Here is a 13,078-nt window from a genome sequence, read left to right on the forward strand (position 1 = left end):
TTGGATAAGGCAGCCTCTGAATATCAGAGGAGGTGAACGAAGCAGCATCAATAAAGGCATATGGATTCTCTCAAAAGAAACTCTTCAGTAGGGTATTACAGCATAAAAGTGATGGTGTGTACTATAGAGACTAGGATCCTGGGTCTATAAACTTCAGTCTCTTGTGTGGTGGTCCCTGAGGATGTTGGTGGTAAAACAACTGAGGTGGCAGCCTTGCCCCATACCCATGTCAATGGTGTTTTCTCTTAGGGGCAGGAGAATAAATGCTCAGCAAGTAAAGTATTGTGCTTGAGTCTGAGGGAATGAAAAGACTCATCTGCCTTTTTGTGAAACAAGTGAATAGTACTGAAGGGCAGATCTTGGAAGGTACTCTGCACCTCTCTAGGAACATCAGAGGAATATAACCCGACAAGACTTTTTCCATAATACAGCTGTAAACTATTCCCTTAGATGCAATATTTGCTGCACACAATGCAGCTTGGAGGGAAGCTTTGGCCACCAATCTGCCCTCATTCACTAAGGCCTGGAATTAGGCCCTCTTCAAGGAGCTTGTCCTTAAATTCCAAAAAATTATAGTAAAAATAATGTTTGGCTAAGAAGGCCTGATCATTTGAGACACTGAAATGGATGATGTAGAAGAAACCATTCTCCCTAGAAGGTTGAATCACTTGTATCTCCTTTCAGAAGGAGTAGTCTTTGGAGGCTGTTGCTTGGGCTGCTCTGTAGCTGCCTAAATCACCAAAGAATTCAGTGGTGGATGAGAGAACAAAAACTTACCCTTAGATGGAACAAAGTAGTGTTTCTCAGCCCTGTTAAGGGTGTGAGTACAAGAAGCAGCAACATGCCAAACTAGCTCTGCTGAGTCCATGATGACTTCATTTATGATGGTGGCCACTAATCAGGGACTATAAGGCTGCAGAATTTTTTAAAAAAATACACAAACTCCTGAACTTCCTCAATCTGAATCTATAGCTCTGCAGCCACCCTGGACATGAAGTCTTGATATTATTTCAAGTCATCTGGCAGATACAGAGAAAACAAAGAAATTGCCTCATCCAGTGAAGATGATAAGACTGCTCCAAGAACCTCACAAATATCTGATCCTCCTCACTCTCCCATTCCAAATCGTCCAAAACAGCCAGTTGCGGGTGTCCAGGTGATGGCAAACAGGATGCCTGCACCAATCTTGAGTGTCCAGGATAGGGATCCCAGAGTCCTCACAGTAAGATGGATCAACTGGCAGAGGACTGTCCCCCTTTCTGTAGCATAGGATATCACCTATTTCTTTGCCTGCTGTATTCTGGTCCTCCATTTACTGCTGCACAGACTCATCCAAGGAAAAAGCCCAATCCCTTTTCTTATGCTGAACCATTCCAATAGCTGTGCCTCAACAGGTTAGGCTTTTCCTCTATCAACATCCCACAATGGAGATGGAATCAATAATAGGGATGGATGAGATAAGTAAGGGCATCATAGGTCTCTGATCACCCCAAAGTACAAAAAGAATCCATTGGCAGAGCTGTCAAAATTGTAGCTTCCGTCATCACTGTGGCAGTTGGGTTCCTCTGGGGTCTTATTGTTACGGGTATCGCATCAGCTCTAGAAATGGAAGGAAGCATCAGAAGCTCTTTATCCTGAGCCTTCACCATCAGATCCTTCTAAGCACAAGGAGAGCTATGGCACACATGCAAGCCAATGGATAATGCTCGTAAAAATTCCAGACTCAAGCTCATGGTGTACATGCTTATTACACATAAGGAACATACACAAGGACCATCACTCAAAGAAAAATTAATTGTTATTTGTCAACTTTAATATTAAAACCCAAACGTACTAAACCCAGGATACTGTCAAAGTAGGTAAGCACAAACTCTGACACTTGTATGGTGACGAATATAAACACAGAGGGCTATAAGTCCTATTCCACACACCCACTTAGGAAAGCATGAAAAAATATATTTTCAAATTTTCTAAAGAGTCCTTATAAACTTTGCATTGAAAGGATTTCCTTGTAAATTCTCCTAGTACACATTGTGTTTCTCTTTTATTTTTACCTCTGCTATTAATCACAGATCTCTCTATTTCTTTCATGATTTAGTATCTTTCAAAATAAAATGATCTAGTTTAAATATTTCAACTGAGTCTAGTTACATCTCCAATAATCTGGATATAAAGATAGTGGTTTAGATTTCTTATACTTACTTCTTCCTGGCTTTCTAATCTCCTTCATAATTTGTGCTTTTAGTTCTATATTAACCTCTCTCTCACTTCTGGAAAGCATCACTTTTTTCCCTTTGTTTGGCGAAGATGCTGCCAAGTTTTCTTGAGCACTTTGCTCTTCACCACACGACTCATGATTTTGCATAAATTCATCAACATTAAGGTTATTAGTTCCTAAATGTTCATGGCCTAAATCCTCTGAATGAGTTGTAGGTCGGTCCAATGGACTGAATGGAGAAGACAACACTGAAAATTCAGAATCCATAGCATTTGGAAAAACATCTGATGAAAGTGGGTCTGCAACATGATTCTCAATCACATCATCCGCTGCAATCTCGTTATTGGCTTCTGAAGCTGAAAAATAAAAACTATGAAGAGACAAACTGGCAAACATGTATTAGAAACAATCAAAATTATCTATGATTTGGTACAAGTATCTTGTCTTGTGTGAACATGTTCAGCAGCTAGGTTTAGGAGAAGGTAAGATATTTCTGCAACATCGGGGCATCACAACACGATATTGGTACAGAACACCTGGAATGTGTATTGATGGCGATCTAGCAATACACGGAGGCATTCATCACGAGAAAAAGGGAAGACCTATATGGACTAACAACAAAGCCAGAAGTCAAATGAACAGAAGATAAAAAGTGTTTCTGTGAGGAATTACTTACCTCATCCCATTAGGATTAACTGATAACATTAGTTTTAGTTCAGAAGGGATGGCTCAAAGACCTATGCAACACACAGGCTCCTCATTAAAGGAATAAAGTTCACTGTTCAACAGAGTGAAGCTCACCAAGTACAAGCGTATGTGTTGCAATATTTTGAAATGACGCAGATTAAAGAGATTCTATTCACTAATATATCAATATCAGTGAGACCCACCTAACAGGATATACCAGCCTTTTTCCTTTACTTTATTTGCTGTATTAAAAGACAAGAGGGGCAACAAACTTTTTGTACTGGGAAAGGGCCTAAACTTTATTAGAAGGCATATCCCAGTACGTCTGACTATATCTAGTTATTCAATTGTAATTTGTCCTAGAGTCAATTCTCACAAAAAGGCAGTTACTCACGTGTGCAGTACTGGGTTCTTTGAGATGGTTGTCCCTGTGCGTGCTCCACTTTAGGTATCTGAGTGCCTCTGCTCAGAGATTTATGGTAGTCTGAACATGCAGGGCAGCTGGAAAATGCCGTTACAAGTGGCTATCCCACATGCTCAACCAACCAACCCCTCAGTTCCTTTCCTGCTGCAGAGGATCAACAAGAAACTCCAAAGCAGCGGGGAGAGAGAGAGAGAGAGAGAGAGAAAGACAGCCACTTTCCTGTGCCTAGTGCGGAGATCGTGGACGAGGTCCACGATGTCCGCACTAGCCCAGGAAGGTGCCCGCCTCTTGCAGTCCAGGGCAAGCTCCCGGGAGCCGCCAGCCTGGTCCCGGGAAGAGGGGGTGGGCTGGGGGACATCGGATGGGTGGCTCTGTGCCGTGCCAGGTGCAGGGTCTGCTGGCTGGGTGCTGGCAGGCTTGCACCTGGCACAGGCACCGTAGCCAGGCCCGTGCCCCTTTAAGGGGTCCGGGGCCGGGAGGGGGGCATAGAGTTTCCCTGGTGTTGGCCAGAGTGGCCACCAGGGAAACCTGGGGAGGGCTAGCCTCCCACTAGTTCGAATTAAGGGGCTACACACCCCTTAATTCGAACTAGCTAGTTCGAACTAGGCTTAATCCTCGTAAAATGAGGTTTACCTAGTTCGAACTAAGCGCTCCGCTAGTTCGATTCAAATTCGAACTAGCGGAGCGCTAGTGTAGCACCTATTAAAGTTAGTTCGAACTAAAGTCCGTTAGTTCGAACTAACTTTGTAGTGTAGACATACCCTGAGTGTGTCAGAGACTGAAATGGACAGTCTACAGGTTAAACACCTTTTAAAGCCTGAGGAACCAGGCATGACCAAGAGGTCTTCCAATAACTCTAGAAGTGAGCAAGGAAAAAAGAAAGGCTTTTTGGAGGGTGAGAGAAAGAAAGGAATATGAGGTGCTCCGGAATGCTAAAGTAAAATAAAATCTAGATAAGCCCCCAAAATAGTTTTTCTGAGGGCACTGCTGGTGTCTGAATTTCTCGTTCGTTTGTTCTGCAAAATAGGGCAGCCCTGTCAAAGGGAAGGTCCTGGTTGGAATGCTGGGCTTCTGGAGATTACCCTACTAAGAGGGACCACCGTACCACCCTTCACATAGAAATTGTAGATGCTACGCAATGTGCTGCTGAGTCCACCACATCAGAAGCCACTTGCAGTGCTGCCCTAGGTGTTGAGGCTCCCTCACCTCCTCTTCAGGGGCTTGTGGAAATTTGGAATAGACTCATGGCCTTTTGTGGGGATAAAATATTTCCTTCCCCTCCTTTTTTAAATGAGGAGAAGGGAAGAAAGAGTTTACCACAGAACTCTGTCAATCTTGGCCACTCCATCATGCAGCAGTAGGACTACCCTGGCAAGCATCTATCAAAGGACTCCAAATAGGGAGTTAGAGGCCTCCTCTATTTCCTCTGCCTGGAGTTCCAGGTTAGCAGCCACCCTCTTTAAGTCATCCTTGTGGGTTTTATCATCTTGAAGGTACCACTGAAGGGGGCAAGGGATGTGCCACAATAGCCTCATCTGCGGATGCGGTGGCTCAGACCGACTGCTCTTCCTCTGCTGCTGGGGGCTGAGCACCCCCACCTCTTCTTCCACTTGAGGAGTAACTGGCCTGAGGTGGTACAGTGACAATGATTGAGACAGAGGTAGGGAAACTAATTCTAATGCAGTGCTGACAGAGCAGACTGCGCCCAAGGTTCACAACATGGAGCCCGTGGTTTTTTCTGTTCAGTACCGAGAGTTGCAAGACAACACAGACCTTAAAGAACATGGAGACTAGCTAGATCAGTGTCAGCTGCTCAAGGGCAGTCTTGAGACCTGCTCTGTTGTGGCTGCGATTAGGCACTGAGAAATTGGTGCCTAGTGCTGGGAAGTCGAGCAGGACCTGTAGTCTTGATTCAAATAGTTCTGTGCCAGTCAATAACTGCAGCATAGGAAGTGGTGCTGAGCTTGCAGGGATCCATCCTAGAATGACTCACATGCAGGGAGTGACTAGCTCCAGCGTGCCTTGGCTGCCATAGCCTTCATAGGTTTATGCCTAGACTCCGGTGATGCTTCAGATGAAGTGACCATGCAGTGCTATGAGGAGCTCTCCGATCCACTTGGGGAGCGCAAGAGCATCAGGTGCTTAGTGATCAAGGAGCAAAATCCCTCTATTTTGGGGGCTGAGCTGTGCTTGAGTCAGCAGCACAGGGACAGTGATAATATCCTGCATTGCCTGAAAAGCCTCCAGAGTAAAAGGGACCTGGACGATTGGGGCGGGCAACAGGGAACAGCTGTTCTGCTCGGTCTGTGCCAAAGATGTGTCGGGCACGTGGTCACCACCATGCTCCCCTTTCTTCACCTTCTCTTTTCACAGAGTGGGAGACTTGTCTTTGGTTGACCTTTTGGACTTCTTGGCTGGAACCATGGAAGATGACTGGTGCTGGATTTATGCCATAGACGAAGCGAACCACACTAAGGTATTGGCGCTCGGTGCCAAGTCCAAGCGCTGGTGCTAGAGAGTAAGAGTGGACTCCATGAGTAGAGCTTTTAGCCAGATGACCCTATCTTTTATTGTCTGAGAATGAAACAATCTGCAGATCGACACTTTTCCGAAATATGGGCTTCACCACAACAGTGAAGGCAATCAGCATGTGTCTTGCTAACTGGCAAAGGCTTGCGGCACATATCACAAGCTTTAAAGCTAGGGGAGTGGGACATGCCCAACCCGCACCTCACCCCTGGGCTAGGTCCCTATCTGCAACTATTTACAAGTATTTAAACAACTAGAGGGAAACTATTTACAAATGAGTGTCACAGAGGGGTAACCATGTTAGTCTAATTGCAAAAAAACAATGAGTGGTCCTGTAGCACCTTATATCATGAGCTTTTGTGGGCACAATCCACTATATATTTTTGTTAGTCTCTAAGGAGCTACACGACCACTTTTTTAACAATTGAATAGCAGATCTTAAACTAAAGATTACAGCCCAAGTTGGAGTATGCAGTTCCAAGTAGTGTCACTGGTAGTAAGAACGAAATGAGGGAGCAGGGGGTTCGACAACGCCCTATATAGCGCAGCATGCATGCTCCACTTACAGGGCATTGGAATCAGTCCCCTACAGATACTGCTGAGGGAAAGTCTTCTGGCACCAGTGCATGTGGTAAGCGCGCACACCTACAGTAAATGGCCATGAGCAAACACTCAAAAAAGAATGTTATTTTTCTGCTCAGAGTTGCAAAAATAAATCTTACTAGATTAACTGCATACCTAATTTAAGTCTGTAATCTATCATATATATCATCATCTAAACAGTAAGCTTTAATATGACATTTAGTTGCAAGCACAAAATTACACCTGCAAGAAGTGAGGATGAAATCCAGCTAAAATCAGGCACTATTACTCTTGAATGTCACTCTACTTGAATGCCTTATAGTGGTATCTAATTATAAGTGTGGTCTTACTGAATTAATAAATTACTGTGTTACAAGGGGAAAGATAATGAACCAAAAATAAGAGAATGCAACCATCACCTGAATACAAAATTTGTAATTAAAAAAGTAAGTCTAGTAAATAACACAAGATGGAAGGTTTAAAATCTACCATGGTGCAAAGCAACTGGGGATTCTCAGAAACACCATCATTAAAACAAGCTACAATGCCTCTTTCAGTCAATACAAAGATTAACCAACTGATTTCAGAAGGGTCTGTTCGCTGTATGAAGCCAAATGACAGAACCAAACCAAACTAGAAAAGGGAGTTACTCACCTTGTGCAGTAACGAGTGTTCTTCGAGATGTGGGTCCCCGTGGGTGCTCCACTGTAGGTGAAGGGTCGCCCTGAGCCTCAGATCGGAGCTTTCTATAGCAGTTTCCCCTGTTGAGCCACGCATGCCCAGGAGGCGTCTCGAGCCCTTCCCGCGTCCTGAGGAGCGTGACTCAACCCCCTCCCTTTCAGTTCCTCGTCTCCGCCCGAGTAATTTCGACTCCGAGCAGAGGGGAGTTAGGGAGGGTCGTGGAGCACCCACGGGGACACACATCTCGAAGAACACTCGTTACTGCACAAGGTGAGTAACTTCCTTTTCTTCTTCAAGTAGTGTCCCCGTGGGTGCTCCACTGTAGGTGACTACAAAGCAGTATCCAGTATATGGTTGGAGGGAGCCGGAGTCAATGTTTGGCAGTGGTGGAGAGCACTGCCGTGGCAACTGCTGAGTCACTCTTAAGTTGTGGAAGAATGGCGTAATGTTTAGCAAAGGTATGATCTGAGGACCATGTCGCTGCCCGGTAAATGTCTCTTAAGGGGACATTGCCCAGAAAGGCTGTGGAAGCAGCCGTGGCTCGAGTAGAGTGCGCTCGTGGTGGGCATATCAGCAGTCTATTGCCCAGAGAGTGGCACTTAATTATGCATGTCGATATCCACTTTGAGATTCGTTGAGATGATATTGGTGTGCCTTTGGATCGTTCAGCAATGGAGATAAAAAGTCTTTCAGATTTACGGAATGGTTTCGTTCTTTCTAGGAAGAAGGCCAGAGCCCTCCGGATGTCCAGAGTGTGCAGGCTGGCGTCTGTCTGCGAAGAGTGCGGTTTTGGGGAAAAGGTAGGTAACACGATCGGTTCGTTAATATGGAATTCTGTGCCGACCTTTGGCAAAAACGTGGGGTGGGGTCTAAGTATGACCCTATCCTTTGTGAAAATTGTGTAAGGAGGTTCTGACATTAATGCTCCGAGTTCACTCACCCTCCTGATGGAGGTGATGGCTAAGAGGAAACAGACCTTCATAAAAAGGAAAGGAAGTGGCACTGTTGACAGTGGCTCAAAGGGAGGTCTGGTGAGGCAGTTCAAAACAAGATTTAGGTCCCACAAAGGGGGTGGAGCCCTATGTGGTGGGTACACATTCTGGAGTCCCTTGAGGAATCTTTTTGTAATAGGATGGCTAAAAATGGAGAATCCATCTACTGGTGTATGAAATGCTGCTATTGCAGAGAGGTGTACTCTTAGGGAGGAGATAGAGAGTCCTGATGCTTTAAGGTCCAGAATGTAGTCTAGAATGGTATCTAATGGTGAGGCACGGGGCTCCACTTTGACTCGCTGACACCAGTGACAGAAACGTGCCCATTTCTGTTGGTAAGTTTTCCGAGTAGACTGTCTCCTGCTCTGGAGGAGGATGTCTTTTACTCGCTGGGAGCAGCGATCTTCTACCTCTGAGAACCAGAGAGAAGCCAAGCCTGAAGATGCAGGGTATTGAGTTGTGGATGCAATATCTTGCCGTCGTCCTGAGATAGTAGGTCTATCCGGTACGGTAGCGGGTAGGGAGGCTGGACCGCTAGCGCCTGTGAAGGTATGGGTACCAGGTTTGGCGAGGCCATGATGGCGCAATCAGGATGACTAGGGCTTTGTCTCTCAGGATCTTGCGCAGGACTCTTGGGATGAGCGGTATGGGAGGAAAGGCGTGGTGTAGGGAGGCTGTCCAATTGATCAGGAAGGCATCCCCCAGAGAGTGTCTGCCAAGTCCCGCACGTGAGCAGAATTGGGGACATTTGGTGTTCTGGGTAGAAGCAAAGAGGTCTATCGATGGCCATCCCCACTGGTGGAAAATTGAGTTCGTCACCTCTGCATGTAACTCCCATTTGTGGTTCAAGGTGAAGTTTCGGCTGAGTGAGTCCGCTTTGATGTTGTTCACTCCGGGCAGGTAGGATGCTATAAGGGTGACTTGGTTGCGGATGCACGAGTTCCACAGGCGAATAGCCTCCGCGCATAAAGAGCGGGAGTGGGATCCACCCTGTCTGTTTATGTAGAACATCGTGCAGATGTTGTCCGTTAGGATGCGGACTGTGTGATTGGCGATGTCGGAGGCAAAGTGTGCACAGGCATTCCTTACTGCCCTCAATTCGAGGAGATTGATATGTAAGCGTGTCTCATTTGGGGACCACCTGCCTTGAGCTTCGTGACCGTCCATATGTGCCCCCCAGCCGAGCATGGAAGCATCTGTGGTGATTTGGATAGTGGGTTCGGTTTGTTGGAATGGAACCCCCGTCAGAAGATTGTTTGGCACTGTCCACCATTGTAAGGATGCCAGCACGTCTGGTGGGATAGTAACCGTTTTGTTTCGAGGGTGTCGTGATGGGATATATACGGTTGCCATCCAGAGTTGAAAACATCGAAAGTGCAGACGAGCATGGTGGACTACGTAGGTGGTGGAAGCCATGTGCCCCATTAGTCGGAGGCATGTAAGTACCGTGGTGGTAGGAACTGTAAGCATCCCGTTTATAATTTCTTGCATAGTTGCAAAACGTTGCCGAGGTAGGTATGCCCGGGCTGTCACTGAGTCCAGGCGTGCGCCAATGAACTCTATGTCTTGAACCGGGTGCAGAGTTGACTTGTCTTGGTTGATTAGAAGGCCTAGACGACTGAGGAGGGTCGTGGTCGTCTGTATCATAGAGGCTGTTTCGGCGTACGAGGATCCCTTTAGAAGGCAGTCGTCTAGATAGGGAAATATGATGACATTTTGTCGTCTGAGATACGCCGTCACGACCGCCAGTAGCTTGGAAAATACCCTCGGGGCTGATGAGAGGCCGAAGGGAAGAACCCTGTACTGGAAGTGGTCTGGTCCCAACATGAAGCGTAGGTAACGTCTGTGGGAGGGGTGGATGGTTACATGGAAATAGGCATCTTGGAGGTCGAGGGCTGCAAACCAGTCCCCTTGATCTAGCGCAGGAATGATTGTGGAGAGAGTGACCATCTTGAAATGCTGTTTCTTGAGAAACTTGTTCAGTTTGCGGAGGTCCAATATAGGTCTCCAACCCCCTGTTCGTTTTTCGGTTAAGAAATAGTTCGAGTAAAACCCTCTCCCGTGGAACTCTCGGGGTACCCTTTCTACTGCTCCGATGAGGAGTCGTCGATCGATTTCTTGTTTCAGAAGGGTCTCATGAGAGTGGTCCCTGAAGAGGGACGGGATAGGGGGAACGGTACGGGGGATAGAGGTAAATGGGAAGGTGTAGCCCACTCGAATGATCTCTAAAACCCAGCGGTCCGATGTTATGGATTCCCATTGAGGAAGGAATGGCCGCAAACGGTGGGTGAACAGATGGCCATGTTGGAGTCGTGGTAGATTGTAAGAAGGGTGTTGCAGGCCCTCGACCAAATCTTCAAATTTGCTGTTTAGATGGTTGGGTAGTTGGTGGGCGGGCCTGGTTGTGGCGCCTTCTGGGACCTCGTTGCCTTGGTCTAGTGTCTTCATAGGGCCTCTGTGGTCTATTGTATTGCCCATATCGGTATCGGTTGTATGAGTTATATGGGGTGTATCATCCACGTCTATAGGGCTGCATGTACATGCCCAACGTGCGAAGTGTGGACTTGGAATTTTTGCTGTTATGGAGTATTTCGTCCGTAGTAGCTGCAAATAGCTTTTGCTTGTCGAATGGCAGATCTTCTACTTTAGGCTGGAGATCGCGGGGAACTCCTGACGACTGGAGCCAAGAAGCTCTACGCATGACCACCGCTGTAGCTGTAATTCGGGCTGCGGTGTCAGCAACATCCATTGCGGTTTGGAGAGCAGTGCGGGCGATCATATGGCCCTCATGAACTATTGTTTTCAAGATGGATCTTTTAGACTCGGGGAGATGTGGCACCAGTTCTCCCAGTTTCGAGTAATTGTCAAAGTCATGATTTGCTAAAAGAGCGGAGTAGTTCGATATTCTGAGTTGTAGGGTGGAAGAGGAGAATACCTTCTTGCCAAAGGAGTCCAACTTTTTGTGGTCCTTGTCTGCGTTGCCCAACTTGTATTGTGGGAGCTTTGCACGTTGTTGTGCTGAGTCTACGACTAACGAGTTACGTTGTGGGTGTGTGAAGAGAAAGTCGTTGTCTTTTGATGGGACAAAGTACTTCCTATCAATTCTTTTATTAGTTGGTTGAATGGATGCAGGTGTTTCCAGAGGTCTTCTGAGGTCTCCATTATTGCCTCGTCTATAGGCAGAGCAATCTTGCTATGTAATGTAGGATGGAGATTTTTTAGCAATTGGTACTGTTTCTTCTGGACCTCTTGCAGGGAAACATTCTGGCTTGTTGCTACCCTCTTGAATAGATCCTGGAACTGTTTTAGGTCATCAATTGGTGCAGAATCTGATGGAACTACGGCTTCATCTGATTGTGTATCGGGAGCATCAGAATGTGTAACATTTATTGAATGACTGTCTGATTCATTGTCAGAGATTCGGTCCACCTCCTCATCCGAAAGAATTACTGGAGGTAGGGACTGCGGCAGAGATAAGCTTCTCCAGGATGGAGTGGAGTGAGTTGGGGAGCTTTGTCCACATGGCTCCCAGTGTTCCCAGGGTCCCCACTGTGGATAAGGTGGGGGTGGGTAAGGCCAGTATGGGTGCCATTGGTTCTGTTGTGGTGGAGCCCTGTAATGATGAAAGCAAGACTGCCTAGGTGATGCGTGCCTCGAGGAATAAGACGTGTGGTGGTCATCCTCAGGAAGAGGAGCGTCTTGGCTGGATAAGAGTGGTGTAGACCTGGGAAGGGGTAGCCCTGATGGGGACTTCCCAGGTGAGTAAGATGTGGAAGGCAGGCACTGATCATAAAAGCTGCTGTGTGAGTGAGTTTCCTGCTGAGGCTGCTCCATAGCAGTGTCATCTGGCTGCCTGTCTGTTTGCGCTGGCAGCGTTAGTGCAGCATCACGCTGTTTAGCTGAAGGTGGTGCCGGGCGCTTGGGAGGCTGTGACTCGCTCTGCTGCGGTGCCGTGGCTTTAGTCGGCACCGTAGCTTTAAGCTGTGCTGCAGCTTTCGGCGCCGCCGAAGCTTGAGGCAGCGTCGGGGTTGAAAGCGGTGCCGCCGTTTGAAGCGGCACCGCGGTTTGCTTCAGCGCCGGCTTTTCTTGCCGTGCCAGCTGTTTGGAGCGCTCCCGGGGCCGCTCAGCCATAGCGCGCCCCGATGCCGGTGCGGAGTGGATCGCCCCGAAGACTTCGTGGCAGGGGTCCTCCCGCTCTGGTGTGCCTCTCCTCCATGTTTTGGAGAGGAAGAGGCTGGTAAGGAGCGGGATGGTGAGGGTCTGCCCCTCGGCTCGCTCCTGGAGGGTGGGGGAGGCTCTTGTCGCGTTGCCGCCTGTTCCCCAGCGGGCTGTAAAGCCTTTTCAAATAAGATCATTCTCAGGCGGAGCTCTCGGTCCTTCCTGGCTCTCGCCGTGAGTGAATTGCAATGAGTGCAGCTGTGGGGAGAGTGAAATTCCCCCAAACAGCGAATGCACTTTGAATGTCCATCTGAAACCGGCATAGGGTCCCGGCATTGGTCGCATTTTTTAAAGCCTGAGGAGGCGGACATGGCCGGTTCTCTCCTCTTTGAGCTTGTTCTATGTATTTATTTGACTGTTACTGTTATTGTCGTCAGTGTCCGTGTTGGTTTTTTTTTTTTTTAAGTCTCTTCTTTCTTTCCTGTGTTGAACAGCTGTGAGAACACCGGTACCTCAGAGTCCCGGTTTAAGACGGTTCAAGCCCCCTGAGGGGGGGTTTAGGTAAGTGTATTTTCCTTATTACTAGGTTTTTTTGTTTGTTTTTTTTTGAAGAAACAAGGAAAAGTAACTTGGGATATCAGGGGAAAGAACTATGACTAAACTAGGGAGAGAAAGGTAGTCAGCGAGTCTGACAGGGAGCTCCTGTTTGCTCCGTCCGTTGGCGAGGGCGGTTAAAGAGGAACTGAAAGGGAGGGGGTTGAGTCACGCTCCACAGGAGGCGGGAAGGGCTCGAGACGCCTCCTGGGC

The 13,078-nt window shown here is 47.4% G+C and overlaps 1 protein-coding gene across 4 annotated transcripts in view; it reads right to left on the reverse strand.

Moving 5' to 3' along the window:
* Positions 1–13,078, reverse strand: part of INTS6 (integrator complex subunit 6) — a 104,758-nt gene that overhangs the window by 16,872 nt on the left and 74,808 nt on the right. For all 4 annotated transcript variants that reach the window (XR_012900687.2, XM_075919091.2, XM_075919093.2 and 1 more), the window contains one exon: positions 2,203–2,574. Coding sequence is in view for 3 of the 4 variants with exons in the window: in XM_075919091.2 (XP_075775206.1) it covers positions 2,203–2,574 (372 nt within the window). In the remaining variant the exon portion in view is untranslated. The remainder of the gene's footprint in view (positions 1–2,202; positions 2,575–13,078) is intronic.

Source organism: Pelodiscus sinensis, chromosome 1, assembly GCF_052426305.1.
Source record: "Pelodiscus sinensis isolate ZL-2025 chromosome 1, ASM5242630v1, whole genome shotgun sequence".
In the NCBI taxonomy this organism is placed as follows: domain Eukaryota; kingdom Metazoa; phylum Chordata; order Testudines; family Trionychidae; genus Pelodiscus; species Pelodiscus sinensis.